The 17,057-nt window shown below is 43.0% G+C and overlaps 1 protein-coding gene across 4 annotated transcripts in view; it reads right to left on the bottom strand.

Moving 5' to 3' along the window:
• arhgap21a (Rho GTPase activating protein 21a) overlaps positions 1-17,057 on the bottom strand; it is a 99,984-nt gene that overhangs the window by 35,061 nt on the left and 47,866 nt on the right. For all 4 annotated transcript variants that reach the window (XM_071331162.1, XM_071331161.1, XM_071331159.1 and 1 more), the window contains one exon: positions 13,451-13,472. In XM_071331162.1, coding sequence (XP_071187263.1) covers positions 13,451-13,472 — 22 coding nt within the window. The remainder of the gene's footprint in view (positions 1-13,450; positions 13,473-17,057) is intronic.

Below are 17,057 nucleotides of genomic sequence, written 5' to 3'. Positions count from 1 at the left end.
TGCCCTAAACTCCCTCTTGTGGTGGAAAATACTAATGTCAGAGGATGAATGCTTCTGATGAGTGAATAAATGCTCTGATTACTTTATTATTATTTTTCTTAAACAGCCCAAACTGATCTTATAGATCTACTCTATTGGTGTTGAATTGTCTATTTATTTTGCCAAAGCCTTTGCCTACAACAAATGAACACTATTCTGGTATATTTATGGCAGCCTTGTAGCATATCTGCAGTATATGCCTATGGAACCTACAGTACAATGGCAGAAATGACCACGGTGAGCACAAAACATACTAAACCTAACATGCAATGTGACAATTTGTGCATGTTATCCGGTTTTAACTACAAATTGATTTCCACCATAAGAGCGACACCTTTATTCCAGCAGATGGCACTAGAAGGCATACAATGAGTAACAAAGCCATTGCTCAATGTTACTTACATGATGAGAACTGTAGTAATCCAAGGGCAAAACTGCATTACCCTTCACCTTCATGCTATTTCACTATTTAATTTGTCCTAATTTGTCTGAAGGATACCATGGAATCCCAGTTCCAAATGACAAGGCTACACTGGTACTTCCATTTTAATGTAAAATGGTTGCAAGTGTCGAATAAAAAAGGGTATGACTGTTTATCTAATTTAAATCTTATTTAATATCTAAGGTTAAATAAACTGACTGACAATACTGCTTAAAAAAGAAAGATTCACGGAGGACACAAACCTCTCTTGCCGAGAGAGAAACCCAAAAGCCTGCTCCTCCCTGTTCCATCAAGAGAAACCTCTCCTCATCCCAATCCAACATCAATCCGACAACGTTCAGATTCGACTGTACAAATTGGATTCTGGAGTTTTCAGCCCTGCAGCTGGATGAGCGAGATTAAAAATCAGGAAATCAACAGCTTTGGATATTTTTAAAGTCCCTATCCTACTAAAGTAGAATGACAGTTGAGATTGATGAAATGGGACAACATTACATATTTGACCTTTTTAACTCGCAGACAGCTGTTGGCTGGAAAATGATAAATCTTTTTATTTATTTATTTTTTTACTTCGATATAAATATTGCTACAGCCAGATGTAAATATAAGAATCAGATGTGTTCCATCGAGCAGACCAATAGGCTTTTAGCTATAGTGATACAGTATGCGGCTTTCCCTTCAAGCTACTACTTGAACAACTAATACAGTTGTTGAAGCGTTCTACTAGAGGTCAAGGTAGGAGAGGTCGAGTCAAAGAGCAGTGGGCTGGATTCAAACCCATGCTGAATATGACATAATATACTGTATGTTTTCCGGGGTCAGTGCGGCTCTAACTGCTGGACAACACAGGCCACAAACTGCTTTAAATCAAATAATCCATCATAACATGTTATTTTTAACAATAAAAAGGATAACCTTGCATAAGGCTTTTGCAGTTTGTGCTAACATCCTAACCTGGTGGAGGTCTCTCGTGCTCTCTATAGAGGACTGTTTTCCAGGCAGCGCTTGTCTGCAGTGTAAAGCCTGGGCTTCAGCGTTTTGGTTTGGCTGCGGTCCCTGCATGCGCAGCTGGGCCTGGTTGTGTGGGCTGGCTCCATCACTCTCCCGTTGTTTTGGGTTAGATAATGTTATTCTACAGAGGGGCTGGGAGCAGCGCCCGCCGCCTGCCTGCATTAGCCCAGACAGAATGCAACAGGGCCTCTAATATTTTCTTTCCCTCTTTCTCTTGCACGTAGTTACATAGGGCACAATGCACACAAACAATCACATGTGGATGTACATGCACTCATGCCTTCTCTTCCTCTCCCATGCCCCCTTGTTCTGTCTCTCTATCCCTCTCGCTCGTAGAGGGACGGGCCTCTGTTTGCTAACACTTCAAAAACAACTGACAGAGAGGACTGTGTGTATAGATGGTAATCTGTGACTCTGGTACAACAGGAATTATAAAAATAGGAGGCGCATGATCTCTAGTCTCCATATAAACACTAAGAGTGATTCTGCCCCAACCCATGGTGTGGGAAAGTCTGGGAAATAGGCATTGATAATCATATACCAATAATAATCTATCAAACTGCTTTCAGCCACGATGCATCTACCTTTAATAACTAATCAGGTTCAATGTTCAAAGAAGATGGGTATCATGACAATCTTCAACCCATCGTAACCAAAAGGTTTTTACAGTACATAACGGAGACATCAATTCATTGAGTAAAATCCTGTGAGTCAGTTGATGCATAAGGTGCCTTCAGAAAGTATTCATACCCCTTGATTTATTCCACATGTTGTGTTACAGCCTGAATTCAAAATGGATTAAATATACACTGCTCAAAAAAATAAAGGGAACACTTAAACAACACAATGTAACTCCAAGTCAATCACACTTCTGTGAAATCAAACTGTCCACTTAGGAAGCAACACTGATTGACAATACATTTCACATGCTGTTGTGCAAATGGAATAGACAAAAGGTGGAAATTATAGGCAATTAGCAAGACACCCCCAATAAAGGAGTGGTTCTGCAGGTGGTGACCACAGACCACTTCTCAGTTCCTATGCTTCCTGGCTGATGTTTTGGTCACTTTTGAATGCTGGCGGTGCTTTCACTCTAGTGGTAGCATGAGACGGAGTCTACAACCCACACAAGTGGCTCAGGTAGTGCAGCTCATCCAGGACGGCACATCAATGCGAGCTGTGGCAAGAAGGTTTGCTGTGTCTGTCAGCGTAGTGTCCAGAGCATGGAGGCGCTACCAGGAGACAGGCCAGTACATCAGGAGACGTGGAGGAGGCCGTAGGAGGGCAACAACCCAGCAGCAGGACCGCTACCTCAGTCTTTGTGCAAGGAGGAGCAGGTGTAGCACTGCCAGAGCCCTGCAAAATGACCTCCAGCAGACCACAAATGTGCATGTGTCTGCTCAAACGGTCAGAAACAGACTCCATGAGGGTGGTATGAGGGCCCGACGTCCACAGGTGGGGGTTGTGCTTACAGCCCAACACCGTGCAGGACGTTTGGCATTTGCCAGAGAACACCAAGATTGGCAAATTCGCCACTGGCGCCCTGTGCTCTTCACAGATGAAAGCAGGTTCACACTGAGCACGTGACAGACGTGACAGAGTCTGGAGACGCCGTGGAGAACGTTCTGCTTACTGCAACATCCTCCAGCATGACCGGTTTGGCGATGGGTCAGTCATGGTGTGGGGTGGCATTTCTTTGGGGGGCCGCACAGCCCTCCATGTGCTCGCCAGAGGTAGCCTGACTGCCATTAGGTACCGAGATGAGATCCTCAGACCCCTTGTGAGACCATATGCTGGTGCGGTTGGCCCTGGGTTCCTCCTAATGCAAGACAATGCTAGACCTCATGTGGCTGGAGTGTGTCAGCAGTTCCTGCAAGAGGAAGGCATTGATGCTATGGACTGGCCCGACCGTTCCCCAGACCTGAATCCAATTGAGCACATCTGGGACATCATGTCTCGCTCCATCCACCAACGCCACGTTGCACCACAGACTGTCCAGGAGCACCTCATCAGGAGCATACCCAGGCGTTGTAGGGAGGTCATACAGGCACGTGGAGGCCACACACACTACTGAGCCTCATTTTGACTTGTTTAAGGACATTACATCAAAGTTGGATCAGCCTGTAGTATGGTTTTCCACTTTAATTTTGAGTGTGACTCCAAATCCAGACCTCCATGGGTTGATACATTTGATTTACATTGATCATTTGTGTGATTTTGTTGTCAGCACATTCAACTATGTAAAGAAAAAAGTATTTATTATGAATATTTCATTCATTCAGATCTAGGATGTGTTATTTTAGTGTTCCCTTTATTTTTTTGAGCAGTGTATATTTTTCCTCTCACCCATCTACACATAATATCCCATAACGACAAAGTGAAAGCATGTTTTTTGCACATTGATTGAAAATGAAAAACATAAATCTCATCTACACAATACTTTGTAGAAGCACCTTGGTGATTACAGCGGAGTCATCTTGGGTATGTCTGTATCAGCTTTGCACATCTGCATTTAGGGATTTCCCCCCCCCCATTCTTCCTTGCAGATTTTCTCAAATTTGTATGAGTACCACTTCAGTGTGGCGGCAGCACCCCCGGCCCCCACGACGGCGCACGTGCGACACCCACACTGCTCAAATCATAGCTTCATAGGCGAAGCTTCCACGACCGGACCCACAGCAAAGTTTGATTCTAGCCCACGTGAGATTTCATAACTTAAAACCATGACCAGAGAGAGACGGTCAAAGAACACAGGAAAGAGCTGCTGTTTTTATGAGCGAGTTCATGTTTAAGTTTTTATTCAGCACTGTTTTTATATTGAAAAAATTACAACACAAACATGTTTCTCCCTACTTCCACTCGCGCTACTACCAGCACAGCAGCTGCAACGAATGAGTAGCCATTAGCCAAGTGTATCGATAGACCTGCATTTTCATTATTAGCAGCTCATCGTGTCTATTTTAATATCAAGGAATATTACATTTCCTCTGGTAATAGGAACAACATGAATTTGTGCATGAGGCATCAATAATGTGGTGCGACTCCAGTTTCGCCATCAGGTGGAAGACCCCTGTCTCTGGTCAGTCTCACCGGAGCTAAGGAGAGAGCAGGAACCCTGAGAGGTGGGCCCGCTGCTGCTCTCTCCCTCCCTCTGATGAGACTGACCATCAGATGCAGGTCTCATCAGTCCAGTACAATAAGTGCTTCAACCACTGATACATTTTGTTATTAAATTTAGAGTTTTGAAATATATGGTCTGAGAAGAACAATATTGTCAGGCCAAGCATAGTCAATATGTTGTGATAATGTACTACGCCTACTGCACAAACCTCATTCTGACACAACAGTTTCTATTAGGTTAATGTTGCATAGGCGTCCATTTTTGAAGTCATGTAAAAAAAACTTTAAAAAAAAGAGCGGTAGACCTTGGCTTGCTATTTTGACTCCAAAAGTGATCTTGACTCAATAAAGGTTGGTGACCACTGCTTTAAGGGAAGAGTTAGCTGGATGGAACTTCGCTAAGGAAGGTTGGGGGTTTTAAAGCCCACCAGAGAATATTGGGGAATTCTACTTGCTTGTGCTATTGCTTCCTCTGCAATCTTTATGGAGGCCGACCAAAATCTACCAAAAATGAAATAAAAAATTGGACATCTCCCGTGAAGACTTTCACACAGAACAAAAAACAAATATTTTAACAGATGTAGATTTTTATGTTTCTGGAGCGCTTTTTCATCCCCGAAGTACCACAGCTTCACAAGCATAATACAATATATCTCATGTGTATAGTCCTCTTCAACAGCTAAGTAAAATACACAGCCAGAGAGAGAAAGACTGAACTGGGGGGGAAAAAAGCTAGAGAGAGGAAACGAGTTAGAAGACTATTTCAAATAACAGCCGTTCGATATGTATACAATCATTGTGAAAAGCAACAAACAGACATCAACACTTCTAAACACAATTCCACAAACACACACACACACACTTCCCGTCTGTATGTTTAGATTGTGTCGAGATTCTTCGATCCCAAGCAGGCAGGCAGGCAGGCAGGGTGTGTGTGTGTGTGTGTGTGTGTGTGTATGTGCACGTTCCTGGGGTTTGAAGGGGTTCCAGCGGCAACACCCAGATAGTCAACATGGGGTGAGGCGAGCGGAGCAGGCCCCCTCTATCCAAACAGCAACAGCCTCATCACACACTGGCCCAAAGTCAAGCAAATAAACTCCACTGCTGCTCTGGAGGGAATATGGGACCGCATGACACAGGCTAAAAGGGCTGTCTAGGGCTGAATGAGGAAAAACTGGATGGATCTCAATACCTTAAAGTGTCTTTCCTGCCTGTGTCCAATCTAATACACTTAGCTGCTGATCTGAAAGAGCAATATAGTGGGACCCTACCAGTAGATAGACGGAGGAGAAATATATCATATTGAAGTACTGAGGATGAAACCAAACAAGAATATCACCACTTCATACTGCGGTCCAGGCGATCTTAGAGAAAGCTTGTGGGAGGAAAGCTGAGAGGGAGAGTCTTGCGAAACCGAGTCTTACATGAAGTAACATTTAACATTTGTGAATCTTGCAGGAAATACCTAAACTGTTACAGAACAGGACTCAATGTGGCTACCATTTACGAGCGTTGTATGAAACATAGGAGGATTTACAGGACCCGGTCCAAGGGGGCATTAGGGGCTCTCCAGGCAGGGGGGAACGTTATTCATCTTCTATTGCGGAGTGATGAATGGTATATGCATATGTGGGTGCACACGCATAGAAACAGACACACACGCACAATACCCCTAAGGATTTCCTGATGTCACAGTGGGGGCTCTGTGTGTTTTATGTTTCGGGCCTCGTGCCGAGCGCGACACGGAGATGGCCAACAAGATGCTTACAGGAATTCTCTCCGCTGCTCAATTTCCCTTTTGTAAGACCAGAATCTGCCTGCTCATGAGCGGACTGTTCCCTCCCTCTCTGCTCATCACTTCACTTGCCCAGTCATACCATAACCAGGGGTTGTAAGCAAAATTATTTTCCAATCGTTTCATTCTGAGCAGAAACACACTTTGTTGCATTCCATTCCACTGTTCCAACCAGCAAGTACAGGTTTATATTGTTCCTTTTTTAATTGTTATTTTACCCCTTTTCTCCCTAATTTCGTGATATCCAATTGGTAGGATCGAACCCGGGTCTGTAGTGACGCCTCTAGCACTGCGATGCATTGTCTTAGACCGCTGTGCCACTTGGGAGGTTCTGTTCCTTTTTTAACCAGTGAAATCAACCGTTTAAAAAAAAACATTTAGCTCATTAAGTTACTTCACCAATAAGTGGGGACAGAGCAGGCAAGCTAGTTCTTTACATGCGTGACAGACAAGTGTAGCCTATGGCGCAAGATGCAACTGAAATTTTGCCGGCAGGTAGAGTGAGCAGTGGTGTAAAGTACTTAAGTAAAAATACTTTAAAGTACTACTTAAGTAGTTTTTTTGAGGTATCTGTACTTTATTTATATTTTTGGCAACTTTTACTCTACTATATTCCTAAGTAAAATAATGTACTTTTTACTCCATACATTTTTCCTGAAACTCAAAAGTAGTCATTACATTTCAAATGCTTAGCAGGACAGGAAAATGGTCCAATTCACACACTTATCAAGATAATATCCCTGGTCATCCCTACTGCCTGTGATCTGGTAACTCACTAAACACAAATGCTTCGTTTGTAAATTATATATTGGAGTCTGCCCCTGGCTATCCGTAAATAAGAAATTAAAAAAAGAAAGTTGTGGCGTCTGCTTAGTATAAGGAATTTAAGTATATTTGAACAATTACATTTACTTTTGATACTTAAGTATATTTAAGACCAAATACTTTAGGACTTTTACTCAAGTAGTATTTTACTGGGTGACTTTCACTTGAGTCATTTTCTATTAATTAAGGTATCTTTACTTTTACTCAAGTATGACATATGGGTACTTTTTCTACCACAGATTGAGAGAGGATTGAGGCTTAAAGTAGAACTGACAGCATTTTAACTACTTTGCAGTCATGAAAAAGACAAACATAATAGTAAAAAAATATCAAATTCCCAGTTTATGCTTCAAAACTAACTTCATAAGAGGTTTTAAAAACTGGTTATATTTGACTGAAAATTCCATGACGTACAGTAAGGCATTGTTGTTGGCAGAATATATGGATGGAGTTCAATGCATGATTAATATAATTCACCAATACATATCTTGGTTGTCCAAAAAATATTGCCATCAGGTTGTAAATCACAGCTGGCCTGGTACATTGTGTGCGTTTGTAAATTCACTCTGGCTATCTACTTCGATTTCAGAGCACTCTCGTCTGAGTGTGCCAGAGCGTAGCAGAACTGATTAATTTACAAACACGCAACACCCGCTGAATGACCGGTGTCAGTAAACATTGACAAAAAAAGTTATTCAATTGTTGGCAGCAGCACAGTTGGTCACTAACACTCTAGATAACATGAAAACAGCCTAACCAGCTCTCCTAGGGCTAGTAAAATGGTCAGATTCTCTCATTTGTGTCAGTGTGCGCTCTGAATTTATTAACAGAATCTGACAACACTCTGAATTTATGAACGACCCAGAGTGCACTCTGACACACTGGAGGCAATTTACAAATGCACCCATTGTTTGCTGCCTCCACCCATTCGGGATCCACTGTTTCAGTTTCAATGACTCAATATTTTGAACAAAAACGGGCAACTAACTAACACTGGAAATGTCAACACAATCAAACTAGCAAGGACAATGATCACAAGCCAGTCATAACGTGGTTAATAGGCTAGTGCACATCTGTCAAACACGAGGCCAGCGGGCCGAATAGGACACACAAGCGAGTATAAATGAGCCAACAGTTTAGTCATATACTTTATGAAATTACAGCCTGATGCGCTCGCATCTGAATTCAACTTCAGTTACAGTGCTTTCGTGTGTCCCGTTATAGAGCGCAGCGGAGGGAAAGTGTAGAGACTCATGCTACAGTCCTAGCTGGACTACTAAAATGTTGCAGTCTGCCTTCGGTTTTTAAAACTTGACAGCGAATATCTAAAAAACAAAACAACATGCAAAGGAGAAACATGTAGGCCTATTACAGTAACATTTGAGCAGTAGCCTAGGCTGCCTACTTAACTGCAATATCTTTTGAGTGCAAAATACAGCAATGCTGCATTCAGTCACAAAACATTTAAAACATGTTTGAAGTTTAAATGTTACAACAAACCTATGTTTTTGAGTAGTACACAGCGTTGTACGAGATCTTCAGTTTCTTGGCAATTTCTCGCATGGAATAGCCTTCATTCCTCAGAACAAGAATAGACTGACGAGTTTCAGAAGAAAGTTCTTTGTTTCTGGCCATATTGAGCCTGTAATTGAACCCACAAACTAGTCTAAAGGCGGCCAATATCCCCGGTCATCCCTACTACTTATTGCTTCTTTTATCAGAACAACAGTTTTCAGCTGTGCTAACATTACTGCAAAAGGGTTTCTAATGATCAATTAGCCTTTTAAAATGATGAACTTAGATTAGTTAACACAACGTGCCATTGGAACACAGGAGTGATGGTTGCTGATAATGGGTCTCTGTACGCTTATGAGGATATTCCATAAAAAATAAGCCGTTTCCAGCTACAATAATCATTTACATCATTAACAATGTCTACACTGTATTTCTGATCAATTTGATGTTATTTGAAATGGACAAAAAAAAGTGTTTTTCTTTCAAAAACAAGGACATTTCTAAGTGACCCCAAACTTTTGAACGGTAGTGTACATAAGTGGACTTTATAAAAAAGGGCCATATTATTATCATCAATAAAAAAAAGTTGGTATTTTACCCCCTTTTTTCCCCTCCCCAATTGTGATCTTGTCTCATCGCTGCAACTCCCCAACGGGCTAGGGAGGTGAAGGACGAGTCACGCGTCCTCCAAAACATGACCCGCCAAACCTCGCTTCTTAACCTCGCTTCTGCAGGCAGACACTGGAATATGTTTCTGAGGGACAGAGAGGGCTTTGCATAGGCGCTTTGTTGTATTTTTTGGTGGGACTGGAACAAAATGCCTGGAACATAAAATAACTTTGTTAACCAGTTCCTATGCTTTAAAATAACAGTTCTGTTCCGGGACAGTATGGATCCCTTTCGTTCCTGGTTCCGTTTGTGTTCCTTGAAAAATGAAACAGCTCCAACCCCTGATCATAACCATCCTCTGGATCATAACTTGGATCACTATTAAGAACAAGAAAAACACATCACTCCCAGGTCATGAAATCTGTTCTGTACTCAATACATGAAATAGTGATGTTGGTAATGTACTACAAAAAATGAAAACAAATTCTATAAGGTTGATGCAGTCAGTGAAGGAGTTGCATTTCCACTGCAGCACAGAAGGGCACAGTATTGATGCCATACCAGTTCAAAGAGGAAGCAGAGATTATGCCTTGTCCACTGGCGATCGCACCTTCAGTACTGTAGCCTAAACAACCTTTGTGGTAGAGTAGTGGAACGTTACTTGTGACTAATGGCAGCAGTCACACTGTGCAGCACCCCAATCAAAAGCGCAACATAAACAATGATTGATATCTTTATATGGATGAGCAGCTTGTGACATGTGCGTGAGTGTTACTGATTTCGTTTGTGTGTGCTGTATGTATGTGTGTACACTGTGCAATAAAATGTGTGTGTATACTCTGCACAGTCGTGTATTTCCGGGAGCTGCAGATCAGATGGGACTCTGCATCCCCGCTGTCACACTGCAGCACTCCCAGACATGGGGGGGAGGACCGGATGCACTGTGGGATAGGGAGGACTTGCCAAGCTCACGCACTATACAAAGCTACAACACTGACAAGCTTACTGCAGAAAAGAGCTTCTACCTGCAGCTTTATAGACTGCAGCTGCTATTGATCTCTGTCTGTCTATCTAGCTCAAATGCAGACTCAAGCCATCACAGTATATTTAAGTAATAAGGCCCGAGGGGATGCGGTACAGTGCATTGGGAAAGTATTCAGACCCCTTTATCTTTTTCCACATTTTACTGAGTTACAGCCTGATTCTAAAATGTATTAAATCGTCGTCCCCCCCTCATCAATCTACACACAATACCCCATAATGACAAAGCAAAAAACAGGATTATAGATTTTTCTTCCTCAAATGTACTAAAAATAAAACTTTAATATTAAATTGACATAAGTATTCAGACCCTCTACTCAGTTGTTGAAGCACCTTTGGCAGTGATTACAGTCTTGAGTCTTCCAGGGTATGACGCTACAAGCTTGGCACACCTGTATTTGGGGAGTTTCTCCCATTCTTCGCTGTAGAGCCTCTGAAGCTCTGTCAGGTTGGATGGGGAGCGTTGCTGCACAGCTATTTTCAGGTCACTCCAGAGATGGTTCAGAGACTTGTCCTGAAGCCACTCCTTTATTGTCTGGGCTGTGTGCTTAGGGTCGTTGTCCTGTTGGAAGGTGAAACCTTCGCACCAACGGAGGTCCGTTCATCTTTCCCTCGATCTTGACTAGTCTCCCAGTCCCTACCGCTGAAAAACATTCCCACAGCAGCCACTACCATGCTTCACCATAGGGATGGTATTGGCCAGGTGATGAGCAGTGTCTGGTTTCCTCCAGACGTGAGGCTTGGCATTCAGGCCAAAGAGTTCAATATTGGTTTCATCAGACCAGAGAATCTTGTCCTTTAGGTGCCTTTTGGCAAATTCCAAGCGGGCTGTCATGTGCCTTTTAGTGAGGCGTGGCTTTCGTCTGGACACTACCATAAAGGCCTGATTGGTGGAGTCCTGCAGAGATGGTTGTCCTTCTGGAAGGTTCTCCCATCTCCACAGTGGAACTCCGGAGCTCTGTCAGTGACCATCGTGTACTTGGTTACCTCCCTGACCGAGGCCCTTCACCCCCGATTGCCCCGTTTGGGTGGAGGCCAGCTATAGGAAAATTCTTGGCGGTTCCAAATTTCTTCCATTCAAGAACGATGAAGGCCACTGTGCTCAAGGATGATCAATGGAAACAGGATGCACCTGAACTCAATTTAAAGTCTCATAGCAAAGGGTCTGAATACTTACATAAATAAGGCATTTCTAATTAATTTATTTTTCAAATTGGCACCATTGTCTTTATCATTATGGGGTATTGTGTGTAGATGAGGAAAAATATTAATTTAATCAATTTTAGAATAAGGCTGTAACGTAACAAAGGGCTGCCTGAATACAGCCCTAAAGCTGGGTGGACACTACATGACTTCAAAAATCCTAACATGGTCGAGTCTCTCACATTAAACAACCGTCTTCCCTGAAGTTTTGTTGTGTTGCCAACGTAGTGGTGCGCACACTAAACAATGTGAAACAGAAAGGAGGGGTCACACACTACAAGATTCTTCACTTGGTCGTGAGGATTCTCCATACCACACTGTCTGGCGAAAACAAGGCGATTAGATTGTAACGTAGCTACAAGCTGTGGCTCAAAGCAGCCTCAAAACATTCAGTCAGACATTCACACTTGCCATACAGAGTTGAAACATCTAGCTGGCATTTTTTATTGAATAACAGTGCTTGTGAACTTCAGAGCTGTAACAATTTGACACCATCTTTGGTTAAACGTAAGTACAAACACATACTAGTAGTAATAGTGATCGCTCCTGCTGGAGAGTCTACACATTCTGGGTGATGTGAAACAACTTCATGATCTCACTGGCTTCTTCTCTGGCGAGCTCTCATTGGCTATTGCTGATCACCATTCTCAAAACTTGTCTTTGCACATCTCACACAAGAGCATTTCAGATTTTGTGGCGATAAAATAAAATAAATGTTAAATAGCGGGACGTCTGGGCCTGCTCAAAGACGAGATTGGTAGCCATCAGATTGCGTCTTTGACTCGCTCACATTAAATGTGCGTCGGTGACAACCGTGGACCCCGAGTAGGCAATGACATGGGGATTTTTTTTCTGATATCAAATACTTATCTGGGACAGCTAAATCGTGGCCAAAACCGTGTAGTGTACCCCCAGCTTTAGCCGTGGTATATAGGCCACATAACACAAACCCCAGAGGTGTCATATTGCTATTATAAATTGGTTACCAATGTAATTAGAACAGTTAAATAAATGTTGTCATACCCGTGGTATACAGTCTGATATACCACAACTTTTAGCCAATCAGCATTCAAGGCTCGAACCACCGGTTTATAATCATATTTAACCGCTATAAAGACTACTGTTCAGACCGTATTGATGGATTTTGTATAGCTCAACGAAGATAGACCATTGGGAAAGCTGATTGACGGATCACATTTGGTTATAAACTACCTGATCAATCATCAGTCCTACTTGAAACTGGTTATTTTCTATGCTGAATTGGTTCACCACTGATTCATTTGAAGCAGTGAAGGTTAAACAACCATTAAGATGATTTTCTACTTCCTTTTAATCTGATTCCTCTTGTCGTGACATTTAAGGAGTTAAAGGGAGAGTGAATAACAGTACACTGGCCCTACTACATCAATTGCAGGTTTCAATCTAGCTTGAGAGATCTGCTGTTATCACGCCACTGAGTACTAGGAATGTGATCTCACTGCAATTCTCAGAGTGCACTACACTAGAGGAGTAACCAAACACTTGTCTAGGATTGGTCAGGAGCCAGAGTGAGTGGTGCAGTGGCTGCTGGAGATTTTCTCCTGTGTAAGAGCACGGCGTGACTCTTCGTTGATACAGTGAGGGACGAAGTGCATTCAAGAGTGCAGTGTTGTGTCACGTTGCAAAATGCTGTTGTTGAATGAGAAGGTTTATCTGAATGGTTTGTGAGTGACCATGTGCAACACTGAAGAGATGAAGCTTGCTTGCTGATCAGTGACCATCAGTCTTCTTTTATAGATGTTCTATTCAAAGTCTGGAGGGAGTCGAGTTACAAATTCAACAAGAACTTGATATACATGCTGTCCACTTACCTCGACTGCCATTGTCTTCATCCTAGAAGAGAGAAAAGATAGTCAGACATTTTTTGCATTCACATTTAATCGGGGGTTTTCCTCAATGAAGATAAAGTGATTGAGTGTTGTACTCTGGAAGAAAAGAGAAAATGGCTTTCACTGTCATTAAACAAGACTAATTGGCATAAGCCACAATATCCAACATTAAAGTAGATTCAGACAAACGTGACACGTGACGAAGGCGGAGTTCTTCTACGCGTCGGCGTCACTGAACATTTTGATTAGAAAAAGCTACTTTAGATTTGTTTGTTTTTATCTGATATCCTTCAAGCTTAAATACTTCATTTCCTTCAAGTGCGGGTTCAAAACACCCACATGAGTGTTCTAATCCCGTAACCCCGCAGCAACACATATGTTCTCCACATATTCTTTTAAGACTCCCGAGTTTCCCTTGGCGATCCTATAAGACAGGCTGACCTTCTTCAAGTTAACCCAGTTTCAGAAAGACTGGGACTGTGATTACTCAAGAGCTCCGAAAAGTAATTAGAATACATGATGGGGCGGAAGGTAGCCTAGAGGTTAGAGCGTTGGGCCAGTAACCGAAAGGTTGCTAGATCGAATCCCTGAGCTGACAAGGTAAAAATCTGCCGTTCTGCCCCTGAACAAGGCATTTAACCCACTGTTCCTAGGTAGTCATTGTAAAATAAGAATTTGCCTAGTTAAATAAAATGTAATCATGGCATCGGATGGAATTCTGAGAATTTCATAAAGATCAAATTTCTACAAAGTTACAGGGTTTATTTTATGTTAGCAAAGACTTTGTCTAAAATCACTCTGAAATCTAATGTTGACATTTTAATTTGAGTACTTCCCAGAAGCTCTTAGCTGCATCTTACTGTAAGAAGGGAATTAGAAAGACTCAGCTAAAAGCTGGACAAGACTTGGCCTTGCCAGCTCTGCCAACTAATGCCATTTCTGGGCGCATTAGAAATGGGCATTATGACCACGTGGCAACTGTTACTGATGGAGACATATTGCTTTTTATGTCTTAATGCACTGAGAACCAATAAACTCTCAATTAAGTTAAGTTTCCGATTTTCCAAATAAGAGTTGAACTGTGATTATACAGAAACACAAAGCAACCCAATTCTACTTGAAAGAAGAAAATAGGCCAACACAGTACAGTGCCACAAGGGAGGGCCTTTGCACCGGTACGGCTGGATACAACACTGCAGCATCAAGGCCGGAGCGCTTCAGCTTTGAATTTAAATGGCAGTGCCATAGCAAAATCCAACCGGACAGAGAATAAGTGCTCTGTGTAAGATCTCTTTTAACACAGTGAAAAGAGTGTCAAAATACACTTGCAAAGGTAAACACAAATCACTTCTACAAATGTATTGATTGTTAGAAAAATCCCAAATAGAGACAGGTGGTTGGCTAACGACAACAGTAAATCCCTTAAAAAAAAAAAAACATGGCTTGAAACAATCAGATGGAGGTATCGGAAGCACTATCCCACTAGAAGAGGTTGAGTATTCCGGTATTTACTGAAAACCTTGGAACGGCGGCCCATTAAGACAGGAACTGCTGGGACAGCAGGATTAAATGCACGGAGCAGCATAATATTGATGTTATTCAGTTGGTGTTTCTGGCTCCCTTCCCAGGTAAGATGACACTACAAAACACTGTTGTACACTACCAGATATTGGTGAATTTCAGTGTTGTAGGACACTGACAACTGTAACCCATAGTCTTCCTCTACAAATTGGTCCATATTAGTTGATGATTAATATTATAGAAATATGGTTGAATGTAAGTAGTACAGTATTATTGGTCTATGAATTGTATGTGCAGGGCTCCCTTGTGAAAGAGACCCTGGTCTCAATGGTGACTCCCTGTTTAAAAAAAGGTAAAATATAAAAACATGTAGAGTATATACACTAAATGGCCAAAAGTAAGGACACCTGCTCGGCGAACATCTCATTCCAAAATCATGGGCATTAATATAATAATGCTGCAGGGACTTGCTTCCATTCAGCCACAAGAGCATTAGTGAGGATGGGCACTGGTTGGGCAATTAGGCCTGGCTCACAGTCGGTGTTCCAATTCATCCCAAAGGTGTTCGCTGGAGTTGATGTCAGGGCTCTGTGCAGGCCAGTCAAGTTCTTCCACAGCGATCTAGACAAACCATCTGTTATGGACCTCGCTTTGTGCACGGGGCATTGTCATGGTGAAACAGGAAAGGGCCTTCCCAAACTGTTGCCACAGAATTGTCTACAATGTCATTGTATGCTGTAGCGTTAAGATTTCCCTTCACTGGAACTAAGGGGCCTAGCCCGAACCATGAAAAACTGCCACAGACTGTTATTCCCCACCAATGGCACTATGTATTGGGGCAGGTAGCGTTCTCCTGGCATCCGCCAAACCCAGGTTAGTCTGTCGGACTACCAGATTGTGAAGAGATGTCCAATGTCGGCGAGCTTTACATCACTCTAACCGACGCTTGACATTGTGTGTGTGTGTGGCTGCTCAGCCATGGAAACCCTTTTCATGAAGGTCGCGAAGACCAGTTATAGTGGCTGACGATGCTTCCAGAGGCAGGGAGCCTGGCGGGTAGGAGCATTGGGTAGGTAACTGAAAGGTTGTTGGATCAAATCCCCAAGCTGACAAGGTAAAACTCTGTTGTTCTGCCCCTGAGCAAGGCAGTTAACCCACTGTCCCCTGGGTCCCGAAGACGTGGATGTCAATTAAGGCAGCCCTCCGCACCTCTCAGATTCAGAGGGGTTGGGTTAAATGAGGAAGACATTTCAGTTGAATGCATTCAGTTGTACAACTGACTAGGTATCCCCCTTTCCCAGTTGGGAACTCAGTAGTGAGTGTTGCAACTGAGGACAGATTATTTTTTACGTGCTTCATCACTCGCCTTCATCACTCTGGCTGGGCCACTCAAGGACATTCAGAGAAGTGTCCTGAAGCCACTCCTGCATTGTCTCAGCTGTGTGCTTAGGGTCATCCTGTTGGAAGGTGAACCTTTGCCCCAGTCTGAGGTCCTGAGTTCTCTGGAGCAGGTTTTCAATAAGGATCTCTGTACTTTATTCTGTTCATCTTTCGTTCGATCCTGGCTAGTCTCCCAGTCCCAGTCCCTAAAAAACATTCCCACAGCATGATGCTTCCACCACCGTGCTTCACCGTAGGGACGGTGCCAGGTTTCCTCCAGACGTGACACTTGGCATTCAGGCCATAGAGTTCAATCTTGGTTTCATCAGACCAGATAATCTTGTTTCTCATGGTCTGAGAGTCCTTTAGCTTTTGGCTAACTCCAAGCGGTGTATTATGTGGCTTTCGTCTGGCCACTCTACCATAAAGGCCCGATTGGTGGAGCGCTGCAGAGATGGTTGTCCTTCTGGAAGGTTCTCCCATCTCCACAGAGGAACTCTGGAGCTCTGTCAGTGACCATCGGGTTCTTGGTCACCTCCCTAACCGAGGCCCTTCTCCCCCGATTCCTCAGGGTGGCCAGCTCTAGGAGGACTCTTGGTCGTTCCAAACTTCTTCCATTTAAGAATGATGGAGGCCACTGTGTTCTTGGGGACCTTCAATACTGCAGACATTTGTTGGCACCCTTCCC

The sequence above is a fragment of the Salvelinus alpinus genome, chromosome 10 (genome assembly GCF_045679555.1).
Source record: "Salvelinus alpinus chromosome 10, SLU_Salpinus.1, whole genome shotgun sequence".
Lineage (NCBI taxonomy): Eukaryota > Metazoa > Chordata > Actinopteri > Salmoniformes > Salmonidae > Salvelinus > Salvelinus alpinus.
This window is presented reverse-complemented; position numbering and strand designations above follow the sequence as displayed.